General features: G+C 28.1%; 5 protein-coding genes across 14 annotated transcripts; 3 read left to right on the top strand and 2 right to left on the bottom strand.

Annotated features, from left to right (window-relative positions):
• Window positions 1-243: 243 nt before the first annotated feature.
• Window positions 244-5,437, top strand: LOC124955035 (homer protein homolog 2). 2 transcript variants are annotated; one of them, XM_047508861.1, is made up of 7 exons: window positions 244-736; window positions 1,952-2,108; window positions 2,189-2,320; window positions 2,400-2,651; window positions 2,748-2,894; window positions 3,049-3,324; window positions 3,389-5,437. In XM_047508861.1, exons 1-7 carry the CDS (start codon window positions 579-581, stop codon window positions 3,572-3,574), a joined length of 1,308 nt encoding a protein of 435 aa, XP_047364817.1. In that variant the 5' UTR covers window positions 244-578; the 3' UTR covers window positions 3,575-5,437. The 2 variants fall into 2 exon arrangements, with proteins under 2 accessions (XP_047364817.1, XP_047364816.1); XM_047508860.1 differs by having other exon boundaries at window positions 245-736; window positions 2,400-2,894.
• Window positions 5,438-5,742: 305 nt separating this feature from the next.
• Window positions 5,743-7,467, top strand: LOC124955038 (methylosome subunit pICln). Of its 3 annotated transcripts, none has more exons than XM_047508866.1 (6): window positions 5,743-5,874; window positions 6,293-6,419; window positions 6,478-6,614; window positions 6,720-6,896; window positions 6,972-7,061; window positions 7,135-7,467. In XM_047508866.1, the coding sequence occupies exons 2-6, from the start codon at window positions 6,301-6,303 to the stop codon at window positions 7,227-7,229; spliced, it is 618 nt and encodes a 205-aa protein (XP_047364822.1). In that variant the 5' UTR covers window positions 5,743-5,874; window positions 6,293-6,300; the 3' UTR covers window positions 7,230-7,467. The 3 variants fall into 3 exon arrangements, with proteins under 3 accessions (XP_047364822.1, XP_047364823.1, XP_047364821.1); XM_047508867.1 differs by having other exon boundaries at window positions 5,798-6,177; window positions 7,144-7,467; XM_047508865.1 differs by having other exon boundaries at window positions 5,805-6,177.
• Window positions 7,355-13,263, bottom strand: LOC124955032 (regulator of nonsense transcripts 2). 3 transcript variants are annotated; one of them, XM_047508848.1, is made up of 2 exons: window positions 13,134-13,263; window positions 7,355-11,410 (listed from the first exon to the last, which is right to left on the bottom strand). In XM_047508848.1, exon 2 carries the CDS (start codon window positions 11,398-11,400, stop codon window positions 7,957-7,959), a length of 3,444 nt encoding a protein of 1,147 aa, XP_047364804.1. In that variant the 5' UTR covers window positions 11,401-11,410; window positions 13,134-13,263; the 3' UTR covers window positions 7,355-7,956. The 3 variants fall into 3 exon arrangements, with proteins under 3 accessions (XP_047364804.1, XP_047364803.1, XP_047364805.1); XM_047508847.1 differs by lacking the exon at window positions 13,134-13,263 and adding an exon at window positions 11,746-12,870; XM_047508849.1 differs by lacking the exon at window positions 13,134-13,263 and adding an exon at window positions 11,552-11,721.
• Window positions 11,843-13,012, top strand: LOC124955039 (D-aminoacyl-tRNA deacylase 1). The gene is made up of 4 exons (XM_047508869.1): window positions 11,843-12,226; window positions 12,292-12,382; window positions 12,523-12,755; window positions 12,857-13,012. Exons 1-4 carry the CDS (start codon window positions 12,184-12,186, stop codon window positions 12,973-12,975), a joined length of 486 nt encoding a protein of 161 aa, XP_047364825.1. The 5' UTR covers window positions 11,843-12,183; the 3' UTR covers window positions 12,976-13,012.
• On the bottom strand, window positions 13,013-23,257 carry LOC124955034 (GRIP and coiled-coil domain-containing protein 1-like). 5 transcript variants are annotated; one of them, XM_047508859.1, is made up of 11 exons: window positions 22,534-23,257; window positions 19,847-21,781; window positions 15,904-16,012; window positions 15,668-15,771; window positions 15,435-15,593; window positions 15,113-15,258; window positions 14,801-15,035; window positions 14,409-14,721; window positions 14,021-14,337; window positions 13,402-13,862; window positions 13,013-13,327 (listed from the first exon to the last, which is right to left on the bottom strand). In XM_047508859.1, exons 3-11 carry the CDS (start codon window positions 15,977-15,979, stop codon window positions 13,156-13,158), a joined length of 1,983 nt encoding a protein of 660 aa, XP_047364815.1. In that variant the 5' UTR covers window positions 15,980-16,012; window positions 19,847-21,781; window positions 22,534-23,257; the 3' UTR covers window positions 13,013-13,155. The 5 variants fall into 5 exon arrangements, with proteins under 5 accessions (XP_047364815.1, XP_047364811.1, XP_047364814.1 ...); XM_047508855.1 differs by having other exon boundaries at window positions 19,847-23,257; XM_047508858.1 differs by lacking the exons at window positions 19,847-21,781; window positions 22,534-23,257 and adding an exon at window positions 16,316-16,442.
• Window positions 23,258-26,923: the final 3,666 nt, after the last annotated feature.

Raw genomic sequence — 26,923 nt, 5'->3', positions numbered from 1 at the left:
ATATCGTTTTGATCATTGCCAACTTCGATGATATAAACATTTTCTTTGATGCGTTCGTTAATTTTACGAGTACAATGTAACCCTTTTATTTGTAAAATAACGAAAGAAAAAGCCGCCGATGATCTAACTTAGGTATCGTGTTATCATCCACCAATCATAGAAGAGGCAGCGATATTGTAATTATCACAGAGGGTGCTGCGAGCGATCCGTTTAATTCTCTCTTGACAAATTTCTATTATTACTTATTAAGAATTTGTAATGATCGCGTATACACGCGTGAGTAAAATGAATTACAGGCGGTATATAAAAGTAAAAATAAATTTTGTGTATCGTATGAGGAAACAAGTAGAACCAATTAAATCCTCTCGCGTTTTCTCTTAAGAAGTGAGCAGATGCGAAAAGGTTTATGATTGGTTAACGTTTCATAGTCTCTAGATTGCGTGATATAGAATACATCCAGCTGATAAATTCAGTGGACATAACGTTTTGTAGAAAATCGATTAAATCCAGGTGTCGTGAAAGTTCGTCTACTTTCATGATATCACGTAACCATTGCCACTCGCTATAGAATTTGGCCGATGGCGGCTGTCAACTGGTGGGTCTCTGCTTTTCGCACAGGGGTTCCTAGTCAAATATCAGAATACTCTGCGATCCTTTCCCTTGGAAACTATATTGGATTTGTAATATTTATTGGAGTAACTCTTATTTGCACGTTATCGAGTAAAGAAATAATGGGGTAAGTGAATATGGTGAGAACTCGCGTCACCTCTCAAGGGTGTGTAATGTGTCTACATACGAAAATCAATTTTTACGTCGTACATTCGGATTAATTGTTGTCGATTTATTAATCAGTCGACTTTATCAGTCTATATAAAATAGGTCATTCTGGTTAAAACTCATCCTCCATATTTTGTTGCGCTACTTGATCACTGATACGTATAAAAACGACTTGTACATATGAAAAAGGATTATACGAGAATAACCTTTCTTATTTTTCCTCTTTTTTTTTTTTTCAGTGTGGCCTTTATCTAACTCTAGTGGGCTAGCCAAATTTGATATACATGATCTTCCCGTAAAAAATAGTTTATTTTGTAGAGCGGCCTTATCATAAAAACTGACTTGCTTTGAAAAAGTCATGTAAAAGTTTTGTATGATATAAACAATAACACACTGTGTGATCTCTTTTCTTTTATTATATTTTATTAAAAACTGATGAGTTCTCATTTAAATTTCTTATTTGTCGTTTGTTATTGTCTTATCTCTCTATCAAGATAATTTATTGAAATTTTCTTATCGATCTCTGAATTATAATGCATATATATTTGTGGTAATAAATGTGTGATATACCTTTTTTTCTTTTCAGATGAACCGCATAATGCGATTATGTTTCTATTTATTCGCATGAATAGGCATGAACATTCTTACATAGTTAACTAATTTTTAATTTTTTGTGCTAAATATTATAATTTTATTGTAAATTACAATAGAATCATTATTGGCAAAATGTTATTTTGATTCCTCGATGCTTGTTTGCATTTAAATTGTACAAACTGCATGTATTGTTTGTAGTAATCGCAAAATCTATATCAGAAATATAGTTATCTTTTGGAAGAGAATTCTTAACGATATGATTTTATTTTACACTTATTTCCTGAACTTCCTCCGGAATGAAATCGAACCTATTGAAATTTAAACTGGATCTCTACTTTTGTCAATTTCTACAAACAAATTCATTTCCTTATTTCTAACAAAACGATAACTGTTTTATCTTCTTGCACAATGGAACATCTGCACAAACAGCAACAAGAACTGCTTTGAAAGAAAAACTTAGCAATGTGAAAATCCCGAGCGAAGAAATATATTTACAATTACTGTTGATCCAAATTGGGATTACGTATACATGGATCTTCCAATTGTTTTTTATATTCTAACCTTCCATTATTAATTACAGTGAACAACCAATTTTCTCGTGCAAGGCGCACGTATTTCATATCGATCCTAAAACTAAACGTTCATGGGTATCTGCCTCAACAGCTGCAGTTTCTGTGTCTTTTTTTTATGATTCAACTAGAAGTCTCTATAGAATAATATCTGTTGAAGGATCGAAGGTGACTCTTTTGTCAACTTTCCGTGAAAATCTAATACTCTTCATGAAAATTATATGCATTCTTTTACTCTATAATTTTAGGCAGTAATAAACAGCACTATTACACCAAACATGACATTTACAAAAACATCGCAAAAATTTGGTCAATGGTCAGACGTCAGGGCTAATACTGTATATGGTTTAGGATTTTCCTCTGAAGCAGAGTTAGGCAAGGTTTGTATTATGTATATTTATACAACTTCATTGTTTTAAACATTCCATAAATACGCTTGGTACAACTTTACTTTGACAGTTTATTGAAAAATTTCATGAAGTGAAAGAAGCAACTAAATTAGCTAGTGCTAAGCTACAGTCAAACAGCTCATCGGTTACACCAGCTACTAGTGCAAATGTTAGTCCAATCACGTCAAGATCAGGGATGCCTTCTTCGGAGCAGGATCTCATAGATCCACCAAATTCTTCGATGATCAACTCTAATGTGTCGGCATCGAATAATCCTAATCCAAATGCAAACATGATCTCTGCTCAAAACAGTGTATCTTCGGTAAGCAGCAGTCCCTTACCTGGCAGTTGTCAAAATAAAACGGACGATGAATTGAAAAATGCAGTCCATTCAAGATCACAAAGTGTTTCTCAGCAGAGTACAGAAAGCCCGCAGCACCAAGGGAAACCAGCCCAACTTGGTTCGACGCAAGCTGGACAGTCGGCAGAGATGCAGCTGAAATATGAAAATGACAGGTTGAAGCTTGCTTTAGCTCAAAGTTCTGCTAATGCCAAAAAATGGGAGGTATGTTTGTAGCACAATATGCTCCTACATGCTCAATACTAATTCTGGTTACATCAGAGCATGCATATGCACAGGATAAAAGAATAATAGGAATGTAAATACATTTTAATTTTAACGATTTTCCATAATTTTTACAATATGGCCTGCATTACAGGTTGAATTGGCTACTCTTAAAACAAACAACGCTAGATTAACAAGCGCGCTCCAAGAATCAACAGCTAATGTGGATGAGTGGAAGAGACAATTGCAGTTATATAAAGAAGAAAATGCCAGGGTAAAAGCAAAATATGCAGAACTAGAAGCTGGAAAAATAGCAGAAGGGAATAGTGAAGCATTGAGGCTAAGAGTGGAGGCACTCGAAAGTGAATTAAGAAGTCGAAATGAAGAAATAAAGGCTCTTACTATGGCTACAAAAAATAAAGACTTTGTGGTATGTAATAGGGTGATATTTTACGGCAATTCATTAAATTAAATTATTTCATTTCATTTTTCAGGCCCTTCAAAAGGAAAATACCGAATTGCGTGATATGTTAAACGTTGTCCAAGAACAATTAGAACTTGCTTTATGTGCAAACAAAGTTCAGAAACAAAACTTGGAAACTTTGAATGCCAGATTAGCTGGATTTATACAAGACTTGGTAACTGTGCATCGAGAAATTACGAATACCTTGCAAACCTAAGTTTGTTTGTAGAATACCTAGGAGCATTGTTCTTAGGACTTTTGTATCTACGGTATAAGAGAGATGTGCGAATGAATGACATAAAAATGATACAAAGGGTGAAGTTCCAAAGGGGAGAACATGCGGCGAATAAGATCTTTTTTTTTATATTAGGACAAGATGAAAGACAGATCGTCTCGAATTATAGCGGTTTGAAAACAAGCGAGCGAATGGCTTGCTTTTTAGATATTTATTTCGAGCTTAGTTAGCAAAAACATCATCTTTTTGATGTTACTTATCATTGTTGTTACTGCTCTATGACTATTCTAATTGTACATACAAACGTTTCTTCTAATCATATTTACATGTATACATGCATACTGTGTGTATATTTGAATGTTTTCTCTTTTTATATATATATATATATACATATATATATATATATATATGTATATATACACATACATATGTATGTATGTTTATATATATATATATATATACATATGTATATGTATAAATATTTGTTTGTTTGAATCAAGCGTAAACTCAATGCTTGAATTTGAGAAAGATATTATTATACTCGATGTTTCTCAATATTATTTTGCGTATCTTACAAAAGGGATATATCATTTCGTTATTTATTATTCGATCGTGTTCTTAAATTAAACAAAACGTTTTTCTTATCCCACCCCTTTTCCAAGAAGTGGTGTATGTAATGATCTGTGCTTTAAACTTATTGTTACTAATGACACCATCGCGTTAATCACTCTAATTCTATCATACTATTACATTTCGACCACACATCACACTATTACCAGAATCCAACTGATAAATGAATAATTATTATGAACACTAGTATTGTTACTATTGCTATGATCACTGTCATTACCATTGTTACTATTACCTTCCAAATACTAATATCTCCTATTGCTGTTACTAATACTGCTACAATTACTACTGCTTCTATTATTATTACTATTAATATTGGTAATATTGCATTACTTACTTGGAGATAATATTTACTATATTTAAAAATATAAAACATATCAAGAATGTTATCGACTGACATGTTACATGTTGTGCATTGTCTCTTTTTGGAACTTGTGCCCTTTGAAATAGTAACAAAATACAGTTACCCATGGACACGACTTATGAAACATGCACAATTAACATTAGTACTATTTAGTCATGATCCATTATGTAGCATAGCTATTTAATTCTATTATAAATTGTATCCATATTGTTCTCTTGTATAGAAATTTGCTTTAGAACATTCGCGAGTAAATCTGAAATACTCAGGAATCATTGATACGAGATACGCGATGCCATTATAATCAAACATAAAAGTACTACTGAGTATAATGCATTATAGTATTCACTTTTATTGTGCACTATTTTATTACGTTTTTTTATTAATTTTTTGTTATTTTTATTTTTTATATCGTCACAGAACGCATTTTAAGTGGCATTTTTTACAAGAGGTTTCCTTTTCTTTTTTTATTTCTTTTACATCATGATAGAAATAAGTAGCATTGCATTCGTCATTCAAGGAGATATCGTCCTAAAGGAAATACTATAATTACTATGTTGCTCAGTCCAGGTTATTGTTCAAAGCGTAGTATTCGCATAGTACAGATTTATAAGATTAAAAATAATTCGCACAAGAGATATCTGGACAAGAGTTTGAACGTGTCAAGGTGACTTCTCCAAGGTAATTTGAAGTAGCGAATTAAATACAGGAAACTGCAAAAACACTTTGTATTCTATTGGCAGTATGTATGTATGTACGTAAAACTGTTACGAAGATGAATTTTCAGTCCGAGGAATTGGAAACAAAAGCCTCGCTTGCCATATGTAATCTTAATAAAACATTTTCAGACGGCACTCTACTTTTTTTTATTTGTAGTTTCTTCTCTTATCGTCGAACCTTGAAACAGTTCAATCATTTTTTTTTTCTTTCTTTTTTTTTTTTTTTTTTTTTCTTTTTAAAGATTTGTATAATTTTTTATTCGAATTGATAAAGGAAATAGCAATGATATTTAATTTCTTTTTTTAAATTAAAATTACACTTTGAAAAGTTATCGTTTTCGATCTCATTTGTAAATCATTGATATTGTCTTACGCGCGTAAAATTTCAAATTGCAATTGGAAGGGAAAGTACATGCGATAGGTCTGAATCAGTCAGTCGGAAGCAATCTGAAGTTAGGGAATCAGCAGTCACCGTCCTTAACTCAAAATACGCATATATTCAAGTCGTAAAAATTTTTACATCGTGTGTCGTGTTTACAATAGCGTAGTGTAAAAGAGATAAGGCAAGAGCTGTGAGTAAATATTAGTATTTGCAAAGAACTTAATGCCAACGAATTTTGGCAATTAAGGATCTTTGTAAAATATAGATTTGTCGAGCTCAAGTCCTATTTAACGCGTAACTGTATATTTTCGGCACCGTTGACGTTGACTCACTCTTCAAAATCCCGGTATCAGCCTAATTCATCCTTAATATGGACCTACACCGTTGAAAAACACACATCAATTGTCTCTGATAAATTACACTTCAGAGATTCGAACGAATCATTTATTTACGTTACTCTCATAGATGTAGTATAACCTCAAGTGTCTCATAGGTTTGAATCTTACTCTCGTAATATCACGATTTACTTGTGATATCTATTTTTAAAGTGGCTTACAATTTAATTCAAAATGTCTCAATCAAGGAACACGTATATACGAACGTTACAGGTGGAAAAATGGTAGTGCTTAGCAGCTTTCTAGCACCACAGGAAGGCATCCGTCATGAAGAACCAAACACCACTGTATACATTAACGCTAGGGAAGTGGGAAAAGGCACTCTTTATATTACAGAAAGGTATAATAGTTTATTTATGTTTAATATACATGTTTCTAATATAAATCGACATTGGCAGTTTACTATCCTGGATAGACAGCGATACACAACAAGGATTTTCTCTTGAGTACCCTCATATTTCCATACATGCTATCTCCCGAGATCAACAGGTTCATCCTAGACAATGTTTATACATTATGGTGGATGATCTTCCAGGTATACTTTATAAATATATATTTTCTGATGGTTTTGAATATTTTAAAAGATATATTAAAAATATTATATAGTCAACATACATCATTCAAATTGATTTACTTCCAGATGTACCATTACCACCGTCCCCTGATAATGGTTCAGAAAACGAAGATGAGGAGGGAGATACTCCTATGACGGAGATGAGTTTTGTACCTGATGACACGAATAATCTGGAGGCGATGTTTGAAGCAATGAATCAATGTCAAGCTCTCCATCCAGATCCACAAGATAGTTTTTCTGACGGTAATTGATATGTATGAAATATTGTATTTTATTGATTTTTTAATACTTATATATTTTGAATGTATGCACTTAAAGCTGAAGAAGATATTTATGAAGACGCAGAAGAAGATGATTTGGAATATTATGAAGTTGGTGCTGGTGATGCTCCATACATATTACCAATTGGTAATCTATTTAATATTTCATGTTGTTATTACGAATCCCTTTAAACAATTTATTACAAATCCGTTTTTCATAGAACAAATAGGAGCTAACCACAGCAATGGCACTGAAGTCGACGAACCAATGGACGTTGAAGCAGGTCAGTTTGAGGATGCAGAAGAGGATCCATAAATTGAGATTATAAAAACATATGCTGATGTGCATTTAGTATTACTTTATATGATTATCGATTTCATATATTTCGGTAGATATGTAATATCATTATTGCAAGCTATAAGACAAAACTACGTCGAACGTAAAAGCACCTAACATTTATTTATATTCATTTTGTACATGGTGATAATTTCTTAGGTAAAAAATAAATAGTTATACATTAAATATAACTGATCATTTTGTATATGCACAAATAGTTAATAGTTCAATTTCTTTTTATTATTAAATCTTACCTATAACGGGAAAGATGCATTTGCATTGACAATTTTTATAGAAATATTTATTTGTACATAAGAGAGTTCTTAGTCATGATGCGCATATTATACAAACCATTAGAAAATAAGATTAATTATAAGTATTACATTGAAGCATTTGGAAAAGTATTATTCTCAGTATATTATGATTTGACTTGCTCGATAGTAACAGTTTCTAACATGATTTTTTTGCATGCAATCGTGCACCCATTCACAAGTTATTCAACAATACTACTCTTAAAGCTAATAACAAAACGAAGGGAAGACGAATCTATATAAACAATAGATGTTGCATCTTTAATTAAAAGTAGAAGGTATGGTGTATAATTACAATTGCACTGTTTCACATTGGTCAAAATTCCGTAGAATGAGACTACGCGGTGTTCACAAAGTACAAAATAATTTCTTTTCTGAGCAAGTGCTGCATGAATTTACCGAATTTTTTTTGGTCCGAATATAAGATCAGCGTCTGGTGCACCTTTAGGATGATTATACTTTTGTCGTCGTTCTCTATTTAGATTTACTGTTACCGGCCGTGTACCTTGATTTATAGTTTCTTGATAATCTTCCTCTTCTTGTCTTTCTGTTATATTCAAAGTTAATCTTTTTACACGTTCTTTCTCCTCCTTTTGTTCTTGTTCGCGATTTCTAAGATTCATAGCTAATTCTGATGATACTGGCACAGCTAAATTTTTATATTGTTGTTTATTACCCTTCCTCAGCATAAGTATGAAGTCCATAGTAGAATTATCAGATGATTGCACTTGCAATTGCTCGTACGTTTTTTTTGTACTTTTTATATGCAATGGTACAGATATATCAACTTGTTGTGGTTTAACAGCATCACGCATTCTATCCTGTATATTATCGGATACCATTTTATCAAGTGCAGAAAGAAAATCATCATCTTCAGGACACGTCATCTTTTTTGGACCTGCTGGAAGAGCAGCATTTAATTCAGTACCATCCATTATAACTCCTTCAGTACCACCTTCTGATAGACTTTGATCTCCTTGAGTATTTTCCTGAGTTCCCATGGTATCATCTCTTTCCGCTTCTGCTGTCCAATCTTCTTCAGATTGTGCTTCTGAACAATCTTCAGATTCTTCAAAATGTAAATCTCCCATTCCTTTTGCGTCGCCACTTCCATTTCCAGATGTCACAAGCAATTCTTCATCTCCTTCTACAATTACACTCATATCAGATTCTCCCTCTGTATGCTCAATGTCTTCTGTAGTAGTACTTCCTAGGGATGGATACAATATGTTCCTTAATTCTTCTATAGCACATTGCGCTTCTTTATAACTTTGAAAAAGTTGCATTTTTGGTCTAAGCATTGTCAATGTATCTCGATACATATAATCTATTCCTACGGGAAAGGGATTTTCAGAAGTCCATATAGGATCTGTATATTTAAACCAATAATAATTTTGAAAGAATACCAAAAAGTAGTCAAGCTTTTTCTTACTTGAACCTCCACTAAAATATTGTCCACAGGTTTCTAAAAGTGTACATACTAATCTAATTCTAAATAAGTGATCGGGAGGATCAAGAACACTTGGAACAGAATGATCCATGCTGACACCGAATGTAATTAATAGATATAAAGTTCTAAAGATATCACCACTTTCAACCATACGATAATTATACAATTCTCCAAGATACTTAACCATGGCAATGCGACGTTGATTGTATTTAGGCAAATTAATTTCCATACACAGTCTTATGTCTTCTAATACACCATCTACCACATGAGGACCTATTGTTTCATAATGTGCTACTAATCCAGCTAACAAACTTCCAACACATCGAATATTTAAATACTTTACATTGTATGCAGCAGTGAGACATTTTATAGCATATGAAGATACACTTTCGTCTTCCCAGTCTAATTTCCTCATCCATTTAAGTACCTTATCCGTATTTGTTTTAGAAAGATCTTGATAGAGAAGTTTCCTGATGAACTCATGAATAGGAGGTCTATCTTTTTTAGATACTCCACCAGTTGATTCAGGAGGATTTACAAAATAATATGCGTTTTCAATAATTGTTACATAACGGGAATCTAAGGCAGTAACAGCCTTCTTACGCATCATCTGTTCCAAATAGACCTTTGTTCTTTGATGAGAGTCAGGAGAACAAAAGAGGTATCTTCCACAAGTTTCTAACAAATTACATGCCATCTCAATATGATGGTGAGTAAAATCATGAAGCAATACTTTCAGACAGTATAATGCTTCTATTTTTGAATAAAGTTTAAATTTTACAAGCTCGCCTATATAACGTACCACTTTTATCTTTGATTCAATATTAATTTGATCCTTTTTTCGGACGTGATATTTGAAATCATGTTTTAGCATTAAACACAAATCATTTGCTACGTCTGGCATTACAGGATACAGAATTGCAGCTAAACGAGAATAGAATGGCAGCAAATCTAAACGTATCCTAGAAACACCAAATAATGCTTTTACTAATTTCTTTTTATTATGCTTTGTATTCAAATTGATGAGAAAATCAACTGCTGCATTGTCAATCATCTCGCGATTGACACAATTTGGTAAATGACTAAGAAATGCATCTAATAATATTTTATTACTTATGTTGGAAACTTGAGGTTCTTCTGTTTCCACTTCTGGTTCATCCACTTTTTCAGTCTCTTCTAATTCATCAAATGTTATCTCTTCGTCCAAAGTTTCTTCCGTAATAGGAGCATCAGGTTTTGGTACTTCTTTTAGATATGATCCTGGTAAAAATACTGTTAAATCAGGCAGCACTTCATAGAATCGTCTTGTTTCTTCATCGCCCCACATATCTTCCAAAATGCTATTTTCTTCTCCTTCGTTAATCATTTTTAATGTTTCCTCAGCTTCTGCCTTCATTTCAATATCTACAGGAAGTTCAGGTATCGGTTCATCTAAGGTATCAGAGTAACTTTGTACTCCATTAAAAAGACGTTCATAAGATACTTGAAGGGATTCTAATTTCTCTTTTCTTTCTGCACTCAATTCACCTCTAGTTTGTAAAATCTTACGATTTTGTTTTTCAAAAGCTTGCAGTTCTTTATGTTCTTTCAGCAAATGTTTACACAATGAATTATAATAATCGCGTAATAGAAATCTTACATTTTGTTGTTTGTCAGGAGAGAGTAATTTGCTCTTAGGTATTGGGATATTTAATTTTTCTGATAATTCCCTTGCTTTTCTAGGAACAAGACCTGCGTAATCTTCTCCACAATGACGACAAAAACTTAATATAATACTTGCATTATTGTGTTCTTCTTTATCCATGTTAATTAAAACTGTTAATACAGAACCAAGAAGTGGTAAACCTTGTTTGTGCGTAAAAATTCCAGCATTTACAAGTTCTGCATAAAAACGTAAATCTACTCTTAGTTTACTTGGATTAGCAATTTTTTCTCCAATTTTTAAAGATAATATTCTTTGCCAATTTTCAAAGAAGTGTGCAGAAAACTCTGCATATGTCTGATGTAAAAAGCTGCAAGCTTTAATTGCTGATGATATATCATTCATTTTCAATTTAGCATCGACTAATGCGGTCGCAACTTCACTAACATATTTTGTCAAATTTAAATTAGCCATATCTTTCAGAACAGCATCTAACTGAGTCATGCTAAAATTTTTAAGTTTTTTGACAAATGTTGTATTTCTTTTAAGACTGGAATCCAATTTACTGAAATATGTATCTGGTGGTCTTGTAGGATTCAAATTGGCAGCCCTAATTTCTTCTTTGTTTGTTAATCTTTGTTCAGTTTCCTTTACATATTCCAATAAATACTGTCTATCTTCTTCTGACACTGCATCAGGTTCACCAGATGCCTCCATTTCTTGCCCAACGTTATCTGTTTCCGACATATTTAAGTATCTACAATAAAAAACAATAAAAATTTTTTCATTTTAACGTCTGATAAAAATAATAAAAAATAGATTTATTTCTTTTAGAAAGTTTCTAGAGAAGATAAATTACAAATATATATTGTACTGCTTCATTTATATTTAATCTTACTTCTAATATAAAAATATTTGTCTTGGAAAATTTATAGGTTAAATATGTTTATTTGTACACAAAAGATAATAAAGAAAATAAAAGCATAGTATAACGATTACTACACAATTTTTTCCATAAATACCAAAACATATATATATTTATACTTTTATTACTTTAAATTTTGTTTAACAGGTTAATATTCGTTCACTTACGTTCTAGAAACGCAATAAGATCTTATATTAAAAAAATGGACAGCGTAAGTATGAAGCTTCTCTTTTTGTAAGATAGTAAACGGTGTATGTAATGATGCAGATATACAAGAGCGCACTCTATTGTAGATGTCAAAGTTATGTAAACTAGAATCGGTGTTTATTGCTTTACGATTAAGTTTAATTACATTTGATAGTTTTCAGATAGACTTATAATCAATAATCGATAAAATCCATTAAAACTTTTTTTGAATTAAATGTATCCTATTACGCATTATATTATGAGTGGTCGAGTTTTATCACGTCGAAGTTTTGTGTTTTATTAATCTTATGAACTTAAAATAATGTAGATACAATATAAAATGAAGATAGGACTTAATTAAGATATAATAATAATAATAGAAAAAATTATAAAGAATTAGTTATAAAGATTTAAATAATATGAAAGCAGTAATTCAACGTGTAACAAGTGCCTCTGTTACAGGTTATATACATATTATATATCATATTAATTATAAAATATGTTACCTTTACGTATTTTGTTTTCAGTGGACAATAAAGTTATTAGCAGTATTGGAAATGGACTCTGTGTATTAATTGGTATAACAAGAGGTGACACTTTGGCTGACATAAAATACATGTACTTATCATATTTGTATTGATAGTATTTTCCCATTTAAATAATATATATTAAAGTCTCACTTTACATAATATATATAATTTGTCATCATGCACAATTTTCTCATTTTATATAATTTGTCACTTTGTATGTTTTTATAGAGTAAGAAAAATTTTAAACACAAAAATTTTTGAGAATGACAAGAAGAAATGGAATGCTAGTGTTATGGATAAACAATACGAAATTTTGTGCATCAGTCAGTTTACATTGTATCATGTTTTAAAAGGAAATAAACTTGACTTTCATAGAGCAATGCCAGCACAAGAGTCAGAACCATTTTATAAAATTTTTTTGAATGAGTTGGGTAAAAACTATAAACCAGAACTAATCAAAGGTACTTATTTTAATTCAATTGTTATAAAACAAAAATATATTGCAAATCTATAAGAAGAATAAAGAACTATAAAATTTATGTAATTTAATTGTTTTATATAGATGGTATATTTGGAGCCATGATGGAAGTTAGCATACAAAATAGTGGACCTGTTACTTTAGAAATAGAATCCCCAATTAAATCTATTGAAGATAGTACAAAAATATCTGAAAAACAATAATGATTCTCCAGAATAAATAATTATTTATTTCCATATATATCTTGATTAATCTTATTTATTTCACCAATATTCTATTAACAACTTTAATCTATGAAATAATATAAATATAATGAGAAAATATAAAAGTATAGAGATATGTTTTCTGTAATAATGTTTACCTGTTTACTGAAACTCCAAAAGCTATTTAACATGATTGACCTTCTCTAACTCATCTGATGTAAATTGTAACACTGTAGATATAGCATTTAATATATGTCGCTTGCTTGATGAATCGTTTGTAGTTAAATAATTGATAAGTACATTTTTCAAATATTCTAAATTCGCTCCTTCTCTAGATTTACATGCTTCCAACCTGAATTGTAATAACATGTACAAAATATATGTTTGCTATCTGTATATACTTGATAACTGTAAATGATTAAATACCTTGCCACTTGTGTTTGTACAACTTTTAATTCTTCTTTATGTTTCTCAGTTATATGAAGCAATTGTCTTTCTTTTTCCCTTAATAATGCCTCTAATTCTAATATTCTCTTTCTAGTCGATGATATTTGCACTTCATGTCTTGCTAATTCCTGAGTATAATGCAATATAGGAGGACTATCATTATTTAATAATCCTGTTACTATATCGCCTGAGGATTCTGATTTATTTTCGGATTTTATTACATTTCTTTCACCTTCCCAAAAAGATGGATCTTTTTTTGGTATTAATGCATGAAATGAGGCTTTCAATGTTAAGATCTCTTTCTCTTTCTCTTGAACAAGTGCGACGGATCGTTCTCTTTGACGAAGTAATTGCTGTTCTAATGTACATATTTTACTACGAAATTCATTTTCCTTTTGTGATAGTACATGTTCTGATTTGGCACGTTCTTCTTGTAATAACTGTAAATTTGTAAATTCTGATATATATCATTATTTTACATTAGAAAAAAATATATATCTATATATATTTTATTTTGACTTTATAACTATATAACTATATATATATATACATTAATAAAATTATATGTTAATATAATATATATGTTAATAAAATTTACCTGTTGGTAATAATCTATTTTTATCTGCAATTCTTTTTCTTTTTGTATTAATTTGCTATTTAATGTGCGAATTCTTTCTTCTAAATTGTTATTATGAGTTTTAAGTAAATGCAATTGAGTTTTAATATTTTCTTTATCACGTAAATCCATTAAGTTATAAATTTGTTGATGCCCTTTACGTAAAAGACTTGTGTCAACATCGTATTTAGTTGGTACTTGCTCTTTGTGCATTTTGAATTCTTGTAACAGAGTTTCATACTTTTCTTTATACTCAGAATCATTATATTTACCATTTAACTCTAAATGTTTTAATAGTGCTGGAAGTTAACAATTTATTAAAAAATTTAATTTTTTACGCATCTATTAATTTAATTGGTATTTTACTTACACTCAACATAAGCTGAATCTTCCTTTTTATTATCTAAATATAATAAACGTCCATATAATATTTTTATTTTGGAAATTATTTCTTCTGGTTCGTTTGGCATATTAACACATTCTTTGTGTTCCACATCTTGCATATTAGATAATTGGTCCTTAAGATTTTGAATAGAGCGCTGATCTTGTTGCCTTAATCTATCATATTCTCCTACTGTTTCAGAAAGTTCAGCTAAACGAGATTCTAAACCAGCTACTCTTGTTTCATGAGTCATAGCTAATGTTCTTGCTTGTTGCTCTGCAGTAGCTGCTCTTCTCTGTTCCTTAATGATTTATCAATAAAACTGAATTATATAGTGTAGTTTGAAATATAATAAATGAATGGCATGACATAATATTTACTTCAAGTATAGCATAGCGATGTTGCTTCTTTATAGCAACCATTTCAGCTTGCAAAGAAAGAAGAAGAGGTGGCGTTTCTTTAGCTGCTTCCTCTGCTTGTTTCAACTTATTTTTGGTTATTTCTAATTCTGCTTCAAGAATTTTACATTGTGTTTTATTGGCGAATAAATTTTTCATTTGCTGTTCTAATTGCTCTTTATTACGAAGTTCTTCATTTAATATCTTTTGTAATTCCCTGAAAAACTTATTATGTTACAAAGATATACTGAGCACACTTACATCAGATACTGTTGTACTTGTAATATTACATACTTTATTGTAGATGCATGATTTGCTCTTTCTTTTTCTCTTTCATGGCGTTCCATGATTAATTTACACTTCACATGTTCTATTTCAGATACATTGTGATTTTGCCCCTTTTTTAATTTTTCCTTTAATTCTCTAATTACCTTTTCACACTATATAAAAAAGATTATTGTAAGACACGTTAAACATTTGTGAAATTATTAAAAATTTATGTGGATTATGTGATTCTACATTTATGTAGAATGTATATTTTATAAAATTTAAAATTACATGCAAATAATATAGAAATATTAATCAATATTTATGAAAGTATTTTAAAATATCTTACTTCCTCACGTTCCATTCTTAATTGTTTTCTATCATTTTGAAAATTAGCTTCCATCTTTGATTTTTCTGCGGATAATGTAGCTAGAGAATTCATTAAAGTTTCTAATTGATTCTTTAATTGTTTTACAGTTTCGGTATCTCGTTGTACTGCCAATGATTGCTAGATTATATTATAAGCATCAATGAATTAAAATATACTACAATATTGTCTATATACAAAAAATAATTTATCACCTGTGCATCAATAGCTTCTACATTCTTACTTTTTCCTGAAGATTTATTGGTTTTTGTTTGTTCTTTATTTATATCTGTTGATTGAATATCAGTAGATTGAGTATCTAAAATATGAGAAAATATATAAAAAAAAGTTTTGTATATTTTAAAATACTTAAGTTAGTTTAATAAGCATAAGAAATATATGTTACTACTGATTAATAAAGTATAATCCTTAGTATTAATTAAAGAATTACTTCCTGATGCAGATGAAATTTCTTCCTCATTATGATTTTCATTTTTTCCCATTTTTTTTTCTTTTATATCATCCATTATTTTTAATTTGTAACTTCACGTATGTAAAATCTAATAGAAATAATAAATAGGATCCTAATTAATTGTATCACTTTTGTTATTATTGAAATTGTTTGATAACTGAAATCATAATTATGATAGTACTATATATCAAAGAATAAAATATAATAATATTATAGCGTTAATAATACATTATTAAAAGCTGTCAATAACATTTAACTCACATATTTTATTTGCGTCAAATAATACATCATAATGTATCAAAGATTATATAATCGAGATATTTAGGTTACTTTTATTACTGTTGAGTATTAATGTTAGAAATATAATAATATAACAAATTTATATACATACATATATATATTTTCTATCTAATAGTGTAAAATCAGACATTTCTAGTCTGTAAAAGAATAATCTTTGGATTTCTATAACTACGTTACTGAGCTTTGAGTTTTATCGATTCGCCATCTAGCGAGAAAATTTTCAAGTTGAGATTATATATTCAAAACTCTGTTTTGCATATTTCCAAGTTTAAGTTAAATTATATAATTTTATAATATAATATGTTCAATTATATACAAACGATGAAAATTATTACTTCTATATATATATAAATTTATATATTGGTTCACTTTTAAGCTATCTTTCGTTATTAAAAAAAGGAAAAAAGACGAATATATATATACATATATATTCTCCTTCATATTCCTATGTTATAACATATAGTTCTAGATGTTTCTCTATTACAACAAAATTATGTTATGTAATCGTTTCTACAATGTATGTACCTCTTGCATCGTAATTTAAAAATATAATTTAACAGGTAAAATTATCATGTGAAACAAAATTCGAACGAACGAATATGAATCATTGCTATATTAAGAATAGTATAGAATTTTTAATGTATAGAATTTTTGACCTTTTCAAAACTTGAAAGGTGAATCTGATTATCCGAATAGAGTGTACATATATTACACGCATGGCACATATACATAACACAAAGAAAAAAGAAAGAATTAGCAAAACGACGATATACAATTGTACATGAAAATTCAATGTCGAATATTCGTTCTATTTTTTTTTTTATATTCGTATATCTTTTCTCTCTCTCTCTCTCTCTCTCTCTCTCTCTCTCTCTCTCTTTCTCTTTCTCTTTCTCTTTCTCAATTTCAAAACATTGAACAATTGTACAATTTTAAAATATTGAAACAAATGTAAGAAAATCAGAAAAAGAGACAAATGTAACAAATAATGTATTACATACTATAATAGTTGTTCCAACATCTGAATCTCTGAAAGTTAATGTGAGAAGTATTCAACAAATTGTTTCAATATCTGATATAATAGATATAGAAACATCAAGAAAATTTGGAAATTCTTCTGAAATATCTTGATTAAAACAAAATAAAAATGATCATGAATGATACGGCTTTAGAATTGAATTTATCTTATCTATCGTTCTACAGAAAAAATAAAACTAAATTTTAATTTTCAGAATTTAAGTAAAATTTTAAATTTCATATTGTGGCAGAGAAGAAAAAGGATAAAGAAAAAAATGCATAACATTATTCAAAAGTTTAAACTGTCAACGTTAATAATAATAGATTATTAAACGTAAGCTTTCTGATTGGTCAGATGATAGCCGTTAAATAACGCGCGTCTTTATACGAGCGAAGGTTATCTTTACGACGTTCAAATTTGGAAGATCAGAAGTTGACAGTCAAGTAAATCGATTTGAAATATTTACAAATCCAATATATATATATATTTGTGTGTATATTAGTGTAGTCCTTGTCATAACGGATATTATAAAAGTTTAATTAATATTATTTAAGAAAATGTCGTTCGAAGAAATTAACACTACAAAAAAACAGGAACTTAATGTGTACATAATGTTCGAATAATCATTACCTATACTTTTAATTCCTCTTCTATTTTTATTAATGTTTCATTTATTATAGAACGAAGTCTTTTACTTTTATAATAAAATCAAATAATTGTTTTATTAAATGTGAAAAATATATTTATTCTTGCAGAAATACTCAAGTTGCTCGACTCTTACAAATGTCACCTATTGATCGATATTCTTCATATTATAAAACGGATTATTCAAAACGTAGCATAGCAATTATATTTAATTATGAAATTGTTTTTATGGATTGCCTGGAGAAACTAAGTTGAGTAAAAGTGAATTATGAAAATCTCAAGACTACGTTCAAATCACCTGGATTCACAGTTGAAATTTGTGAAAATTATACTATTAAACAATTAAAAAAAGTTTTGTAAATATGTATTATAAGAAAGTATAAAATAAAAATTAAGTAAAATAAAATATAAAAACAAAGCAATCTTTAATCAATAACAATATTTTTTTATAGTTGCCGATCAAAATCATTTTGATTCTGACTGTTTAATTGTTTCCATATTATTCTCTGATAATTTTGGGTAACTATTCATATAGTGTTCCTCACAAAACTAATATTATTTGGTCTTATTTTACAGCAAATGTCTTACTCTTGTTCGTAAACCTAAACTAATTTTTATATAAACTTGTCAAGGTAGTAAAACTGATAAGTTCGTTATTTTGTATTAATTTATTATTTATTTATTTAAAATATGATACATGGATCATTACATTACTTTCACAAAAAAATTAAGTTAGTTTAGTAAGCTTAACAAATATATGTTATTACTGATTAATAAAGTATAATCCTTCATATTAACTTAAGAATTATATCCAGATGCAGTTGAAATTTGTTCCTTCTTATGATTTTCATTTTTTCCCATTTTTTTTTTCATTTGTATTAACCAGATACGTGTCTCGCACCGGACCCTATTGAAGGCTAGGATACCGTTGAAAGTCGTCAGTAAAATACTGCTCGCCACATCCTTGTAAATTAATGGGAAAACATGAATTCTTTTGAAGGATTCCGTAGAGTTAGATGCGCGTTAATAACTATTGCGCGAAAATTTAGATTATGCTGGATATCGCCAATTGAGGACTAGCCAATGATATTGATAAGACTGGTGCGGATACTTTAATGCGACTGATTATAAATTTCTCTCGAACTATCCACGAAGACAATAATGAATTAGAAAAGGAAAATGGGAACAGAGGAGTTTAAGAAAAAAGAAAGAGAATGCAATATTCTTATTGGTCGCGTGCATGTCAGAATGTTCCAAATATTCGAAATGTTCAAACAATCTCATGTGTGGTCCTTTATTCTGATGACAGTGTAGACCTCTGAAAGTTGAATTGATATTTGAAGGATAGACACCACATAAATCCTTGGCTTGTCGTGCCTAGCAGTCTACTTTCACGATTTATTTATTGTTTGGTTCGACACATTATTGAAGATTAGATACTTGACTAAAAATACCTAAGCTCGAACAAAAGTGGCTATGTGTTTTTTATCTATGCATTTTCTTAGCGAATATCCAACGAGTTGACAAGAACAAATATTTGCAATAGTGATATATAACCTTTAGAAGAAAGTAGTATGAACAGCTGAGGGATGCACGTGTGCATCTACAAGAATTCTAATAAATTGTACCACTTTTGTTGTTATATAATGGGTTCATTAAAATTATTTGATAAGTGAAATCATAATTATGATAGTATTATATATCAAAGAATAAAATATATTTTAAAATATAATAATGTTAATAACACATTATTAAAAGCTGTCAATAATATTTAACTCACATATTTTATTTGCGTCAAATAATACATCATAATGTATCAAAGATTATATAATCAAGATATTGTTAGGTTATTTTTATTATTGTTGAACATTAATGTTATAATAATATAATATTAATATAATAATAATATAATAATAATATAATTAATAATATAATAATATAATAAATTTATATACATACATATATATATTTTCTATCTAATAGTGTAAAATCAGACATTTCTAGTCTGTAAAAGAATAATCTTTGGATTTCTATAACTACGTTACTGAGCTTTGAGTTTTATCGATTCGCCATCTAGCGAGAAAATTTTCAAATCGAGATTATATATTCAAAACTCTGTTTTGCATGTTCCAAATTTAAGTTAAATATTTCAATCATAAAAATAACACGCGTGTGTGTATATATGTGTGGCAAATATCATGTATATTCAAATTAATAGTCTAAAATTTAGCGTAGATGGCAACCCGATCGCATACATTGAGCTCTTAGGACCGTATATACCTGGCAAGGTCCAAAGAAATTTCAATGTTCGTAAAGAGTTTTAGAAAAAATATTCATATAAATCATATTAAATCTTTTTTATTAGTTGTAATACTTACCATAGTAACAAAAATCATTAATATATATAATTTAGTAACATATCGGATATAGAATATATGTATATATCTATTCTGATAAACAATTATAACAATAAATAATAACAATTATTCTCGATAAAGAATTGTCACTGCAATCATTAATAAATTATTTGTAACATTTCCTTGTATATACCTAACTTATATATACTCAATTATTTTGATAACAATTATTACAATAAATAATAATAACAAATATTCTCGATAAAACAAAATTTCCATTACGATCATTGATAAATTATATTTCTTAGTATATAGTTAATAAGAAAAAAAATAGAAAATATATAACTACTTTAATAATTGTTTATTATAAACGAAAAAGAGATATGTGTTTCTCGAGCCCATTTATTTGTCAACTCAATTAATACGAACTTAGTTAATACGAACTATTTACAAAAGAGATCAACTACATCCGGAATTCGCAAATTGATTAATTATATATAGAGAGAGAAATAAAGAACGTATCAGCAGTATATTTCTTATAACTGCATCCATAAATATTTGTGTTACATACCATTATAAAATGTTGGTTAAATTTATTTCTCGGAAAACCGATTGAAAATAATGCTCGTTGGAATTTCACGTAGATCCTCCTCGTAGTTAGAATCGTATATTTACATTAAAAATAGAAGGAAAATATGCGTTAATAAAATATATTTTACAAATCTAAAGTTTACATATTTCTAAAATCGCAGTATTTTAACGAATACTGAACATATTATATAGCTGCGAAATATGAATAAGTAAATAAATAAATAATCGTTATAGCTAAATGCGTGTCCTCCTCTGCGTTGAGAAAATAAGTGCAAACTTCTGTGTTTATTATAATAAGATACACAATTAGATTACTCAATAATGACGTATCCCTTCAATATATCATATATATGGATATGTGTGTGTAGAAGCGCATGAACGTGCCGTATAATTTATTTAATATAGACAATTCTGCAAGACCCATTATAAATCTCCGTATATGTATATATTTATTTATTTATTTATTTATTTATATGTCGTGTGTGACGATTAAAAACTCAAGAATCACGTGATGGTATAAGACGCTTTTTTATCTTTTCTTTTCTCTTATTTTTTTTTTTCTTTATCGATCATTCTAAGCTCAGAACATTGGCGATTGTCAACACAGATTAATTACATCATTTTTATTCGATAACATTTGTCCAATATTTTTTTTTTCTTTTTTATATATTCAGACGTTGGTATATAATATATATAATATATATAATTCTTTAATATACATTCGACGAAGAATATTTCTCGTATATAATATTATTTATTTATTTATTTATTTATTTATTTATCTATTTCCTGAAAATTCGTAATCGGAAATGTTCTAAGATTTTTTTCACAGCAATTAACATTATTAATAATATGTAATACTACGTACATAGAGGCCCTTGAATGTGTTTTATTGCGAATCATTCATTCTCACGTACATACGATGGAAACTGTTACTTCTCCCTTTCTGCAATTAATTAATTATTAATAATAATTGTATATGTGTTAATTGAGTTTAATTACTAAATACATATATACATACATACATACATACATACACACATACACACACGCGCGCGCGCGCGTACACACACACACAAAGATATATTTAGCAAACGTTAAATCATGTTTAAATATCGGTTCACTTTTAAGTCATCTTTCGTTATTAAAAAAAAGGAAAGAAAACGAATATATGTATACATATATATTCTCCCTCATATTTTTAGTTGTTATAAAATATAGTTCTAAACGTAATATCTATTAGGACAAAATTATGTTATGTATTTGTTTTTATAATGTATGTACCTCTTGCACCGTAACTTAAAAATATAATTTAAAAGGTAAAATTATCATGTGAAACAAAATTCGAACGAACGAATATGAATCATTGCTATATTAAGAATAGTATAAAATTTTTAATGCATAGAATTTTTGGCTTTTTCAAAATTTGAAAGGTGAATCTGATTATCCGAATAGAGTGTACACACATTACACGCACGACACATATACATAACATAAAAAAAAAAAAAAGAAAGAATTAGCAAAGCGACGATATACAACTGTACATGAAAATTCAATGTCGAATATCTGTTCTATTTTTTTTTTGATATTCGTATATCTTTTCTCTCTCTCTCTCTCTCTCTCTCTCTCTCTCTCTCTCTCTCTCTAAGAACATTTGTCTTCAACACATTATTTGCGTAACCTTTAGGTGATACATACCAAAATATATTGTCGTACTCAGAATTGATTAGACGATTGAAGCGCATCGAATACTATCATAAATTACCATATTTATTGCTCCTTCTTCTTCTCCTTCGTCATCATCATCATCTTCATTCTCATCTTCATCTTCGTCATCTTCTTTCGTTCTTTTCTTCTTCCTTGAATTGTATATATCGCAGTGCTCTACACAACAATATTAAACATCTTATAGCCAAAATTTTTGTGCATGTCGTTTGATAATTATCCTTACATTCAATAATTATCCTTCGACACAATTGCCTTAAGGTATTCCTTAGAAAAAATTTTACACTTTGAATTGGTCGACAAAAACAAAAACAAAAGATGATCGTATTTTTAATAAGTTGGTCCGATAATTAATCTTTTTTTCATGTTTGTTTGCACATATATACATCGCAGATACATATGAGGATACTAATAAAAGATTTCTTTGATGTATCCATGTGTACGCGTATATTCGTGTGTATATGAGCGAATAAGTTCGTGAGAGATTTCATTTCACATTCTTATGTAGCAACTTCGTTAAAAGTTTTATTAATAATCGTTAATAACTTTAAACGATTAATATATGTATTTCTAATCAACGTCAAGGATAGATATATCGGATTGATTCATAAATAAGTACCGTTTTATTGTAATAAATTCTTTATTTACAATGGTACTTATCAATGAATCAATTCAATAAAAATGATTAACTTCAAATTAAAAGAATTAAATTAAATAATAATAGTAATAATATACTAATAATAATAGAGTATATGAATATAAGTAGTAATATATATACATAATAATGTGTATATATATATATATATATATATATATATATATATATATATATACATATATATATATATACATATATATATATATATATATATATATATATACATATATATATATATATATACATATATATATATATATTATATATGTAATATATATTATATGTAATGTATATATGTATGTGTGTATATATACATATATATTTTAATCGAAGAACAAGAATTTATCAATATTATTTCTTATGGTCTGATATAATTGTAATGCTTCCTTTTGAAATTGAGATAATTTTAATATCATTAAACAGATTTAGATTTGTATAGAATTATCTTTCATGTATATACACTTTTTCTTAAATAATTAAAATGCAGACAATTCATTTTATTAAATTAATGCAACTGTAATTCTTCAGCCAAATGTTTTAGAAAATGCATAGTAAACATTGAACAAAAATGTATGTCTGTCTGTCTGCTATGTGTGTATGCGTGTACATACGTGCTCGTGTATATGTATTTTCTAAAAAACAAAATTTAGTTTTTAAAATGTAAAAATTTTCTTTTCTTAAAAAGTACATGATTCATACTTAAGGCTTAACAGTTGTATATATATGTATATACAGAATGCTTCTAGATAATTATTACATGAAACGGACATCAAATTATGATTGAAATAAAGAAATATATTTTTTTAAAGTACAATCTAAGAAAGATAAAAAAAATAATTTTTCATTTTGCTTTTCTTTATGTAAAGATCATTTAAAATTTTTCAAATACAATCTTATGTTTTAGTTAATACAATAGTGCAAATAATAATTAATTCAATAAAGTTACGTAAAACATTCATGAGATTATCTCTATGTAGTATTTTTGGACAACAAGCATTGCAATCTATCAAGAAATGCATACAATGTTTATATATATTATATTTATTATTATGTAATTAATTCTATGATTGTTTGGTTAAATTAAAAAGAAAAAATTCAAGACAATGCAAACTTTTCTTTTTTAGTTTAATCCATCTCTTAAAATGATTTTATTAAACATGTTACTTTATATCATTGCAATAGCAAAACTAAGATTTAATATTTAATAAAACAAAAATGAAAACAAATTTTGATATATTTCTCTCTGTTCATTATAGTTGAGCTGATATTAAACAATGCAAGATTTATCTTTAGACACATCCTGTATATTTTTTATTTCTTGGTATGCATCATGTTTTTTAAATAAAAAGAAAAGAATTAGGTATGTGTGTATATATATATATATATGTATATGTATGTAATATTCTAATATCCTCTCTATACGTATATATATTATATATTAATATATATTTATTATATATTATATATATACACACCATATATAGAAGGAGAAATGGATAGATATATAGAGAGAAAGAGAGAGTATTCACGTACATATATACATATATATACACATGCATAAATGTACTAATTGAATATAATTATATTTCTTTTTTGTTAGAATTTACCGTATGCGTACGTGTGTGTATAGACTCATCATATGATTTTTTCGTGGCATTGTATTTGTATACTGTTACATTTATTACTGTTTTGTATGCTTATATTTTCATAACATCGTTTTTGTCTGATATATAATCACATAACAGTTTTAAAAATATTTCAAAATTAAACAAGATATAACAGAGTAATGATTATAATAATGGACAATAGTAACTAAGAGCATATATAGTAAAATACATTAACGCAATTAATAAAAAAAGTGCAGAGGATGATTTATTTGAGTGCATAATTTTTTTTTTTTTCATACATATAGGAAGAAATTAGAGGAAGGTAATCGAAGGAAAAGATGTGGTGAAGAAATTGCCAATAGAATAGCCGCCATTTTACTTTACTTTTGTTTTTCTAGATCACAGTCTCATTTATGGCTGCTAAATCGTAGAACATATTTCATCACCTCTTTTAACCGAAGAAAGGGGGAAGAAAATACCAAAGCATGCTCAAAAATCTTATCAATACTGGAAAGTAGTTCACTAATTTACACAAGTACAAAATATAGTATTTTTTTTCATTTCTTTAAGCGTGGCAAGTATAGAGGATGCTTTATCCCTAATAAAAACCTGTTGTTAATTATATCTTAATATGTGATACATATTTACTAACTAATTATACCAAAATATTAAAATATATCTCACATGTTTAGTATGGCTGGGTATGACAGACAATTTTAAGAAAGACACCATGCATTGCAAAAAAAAAATACTAATTATAATATAACTTGAGAACTATTAAAATTCATTTTATATTTTCTTATATTCTGCCTGTTTATTTTTTCTTTCTTAAAACGCAATATTTACATTACAATAAACAAAAAATTAATCTGACAATGTATTTAAATATCGATATCAATGCAATTAAAAGTATAATAAAAATATTGCAATACAAAGATATTTTAATTGATAAAATAATATATTTATAGTCAATTAAAGATTTTAATGCATACTTTTAATGATTTGATACGTATAAGAGCAAAGAAACATCTTTTACATACACATAGCCACGTTAATTAGATTATTGTGAAATTGAATCATAATAAAGATATCTCAGTTCTAATAAAACAAATATATAAAGAAGCTAAAAATCACAATTGCAAACTGAGATCTTATATAAAAGATCATTATAGGTGTTAAGCATCCTCTTTCATATACTATTTACTTGCCACTAGTGCGTTAATTGGCTCATAGAAATAATATTTCAAAAAGTGATGAGAAAATGAATAAATCAATATATGTGTATGTCCATGCATGCGTATATGTAAGTATACATATATCCATCATGCAGAGCCATAGATGAATACACATATATTTTTTTATTTATCGGGAAAGAATGAGGAAACCATCACGAATGCAAATCCATGATATACGAAGGCCCGTATTTGTAACTAATCTAGCCTGTTCTTGCTCATATGTTTATAATAACTATTACTTTGCAAATTATAATGCTCTAGCCTATTATTTTATTCATATCCTAAATATTTAATAATATATATATAATATATATATGTACATTAATAATACACATATTTATATTGTCATATATATGTATATTATTAATATAATATACACACATAGATATACTTACATATATGTATATAAATATATACGCATATATATGTGTGTATTATGCGTTTTTTATTTACAAAATACGTAGAATAGATAGTCATCCTATCTTAACTACAATATGCGTACTGTTGCGCAAGACTTTAATTTTTTTATAAAGTGCGCTTTATAAACATATCTCTAATTATATTACAGCCCAATTCAACAATCTTTGTTAAAATTCAACGCACTGAAACAGAGATATATCATACTCGGATAACGTAAAAGAGAAAGTTTAAAAATTATAAAATGATATTAAAATAAATTAACTATTATATGTGGTATTAATGTAAGGTAACAAATTTGCTAAAACTGTTAAGAAACAATGCTTCTGTTAAAACAATTACTAAATTGAAACTAAATTGAAGCATTAAAGATAATAATAAATTTCTATAAGATTCATTAAACTTGAAATTTTGGTTTTCGTATAATATTAAATATATCATACTTC

Source organism: Vespa velutina, chromosome 17, assembly GCF_912470025.1.
Source record: "Vespa velutina chromosome 17, iVesVel2.1, whole genome shotgun sequence".
Lineage (NCBI taxonomy): Eukaryota > Metazoa > Arthropoda > Insecta > Hymenoptera > Vespidae > Vespa > Vespa velutina.
This window is presented reverse-complemented; position numbering and strand designations above follow the sequence as displayed.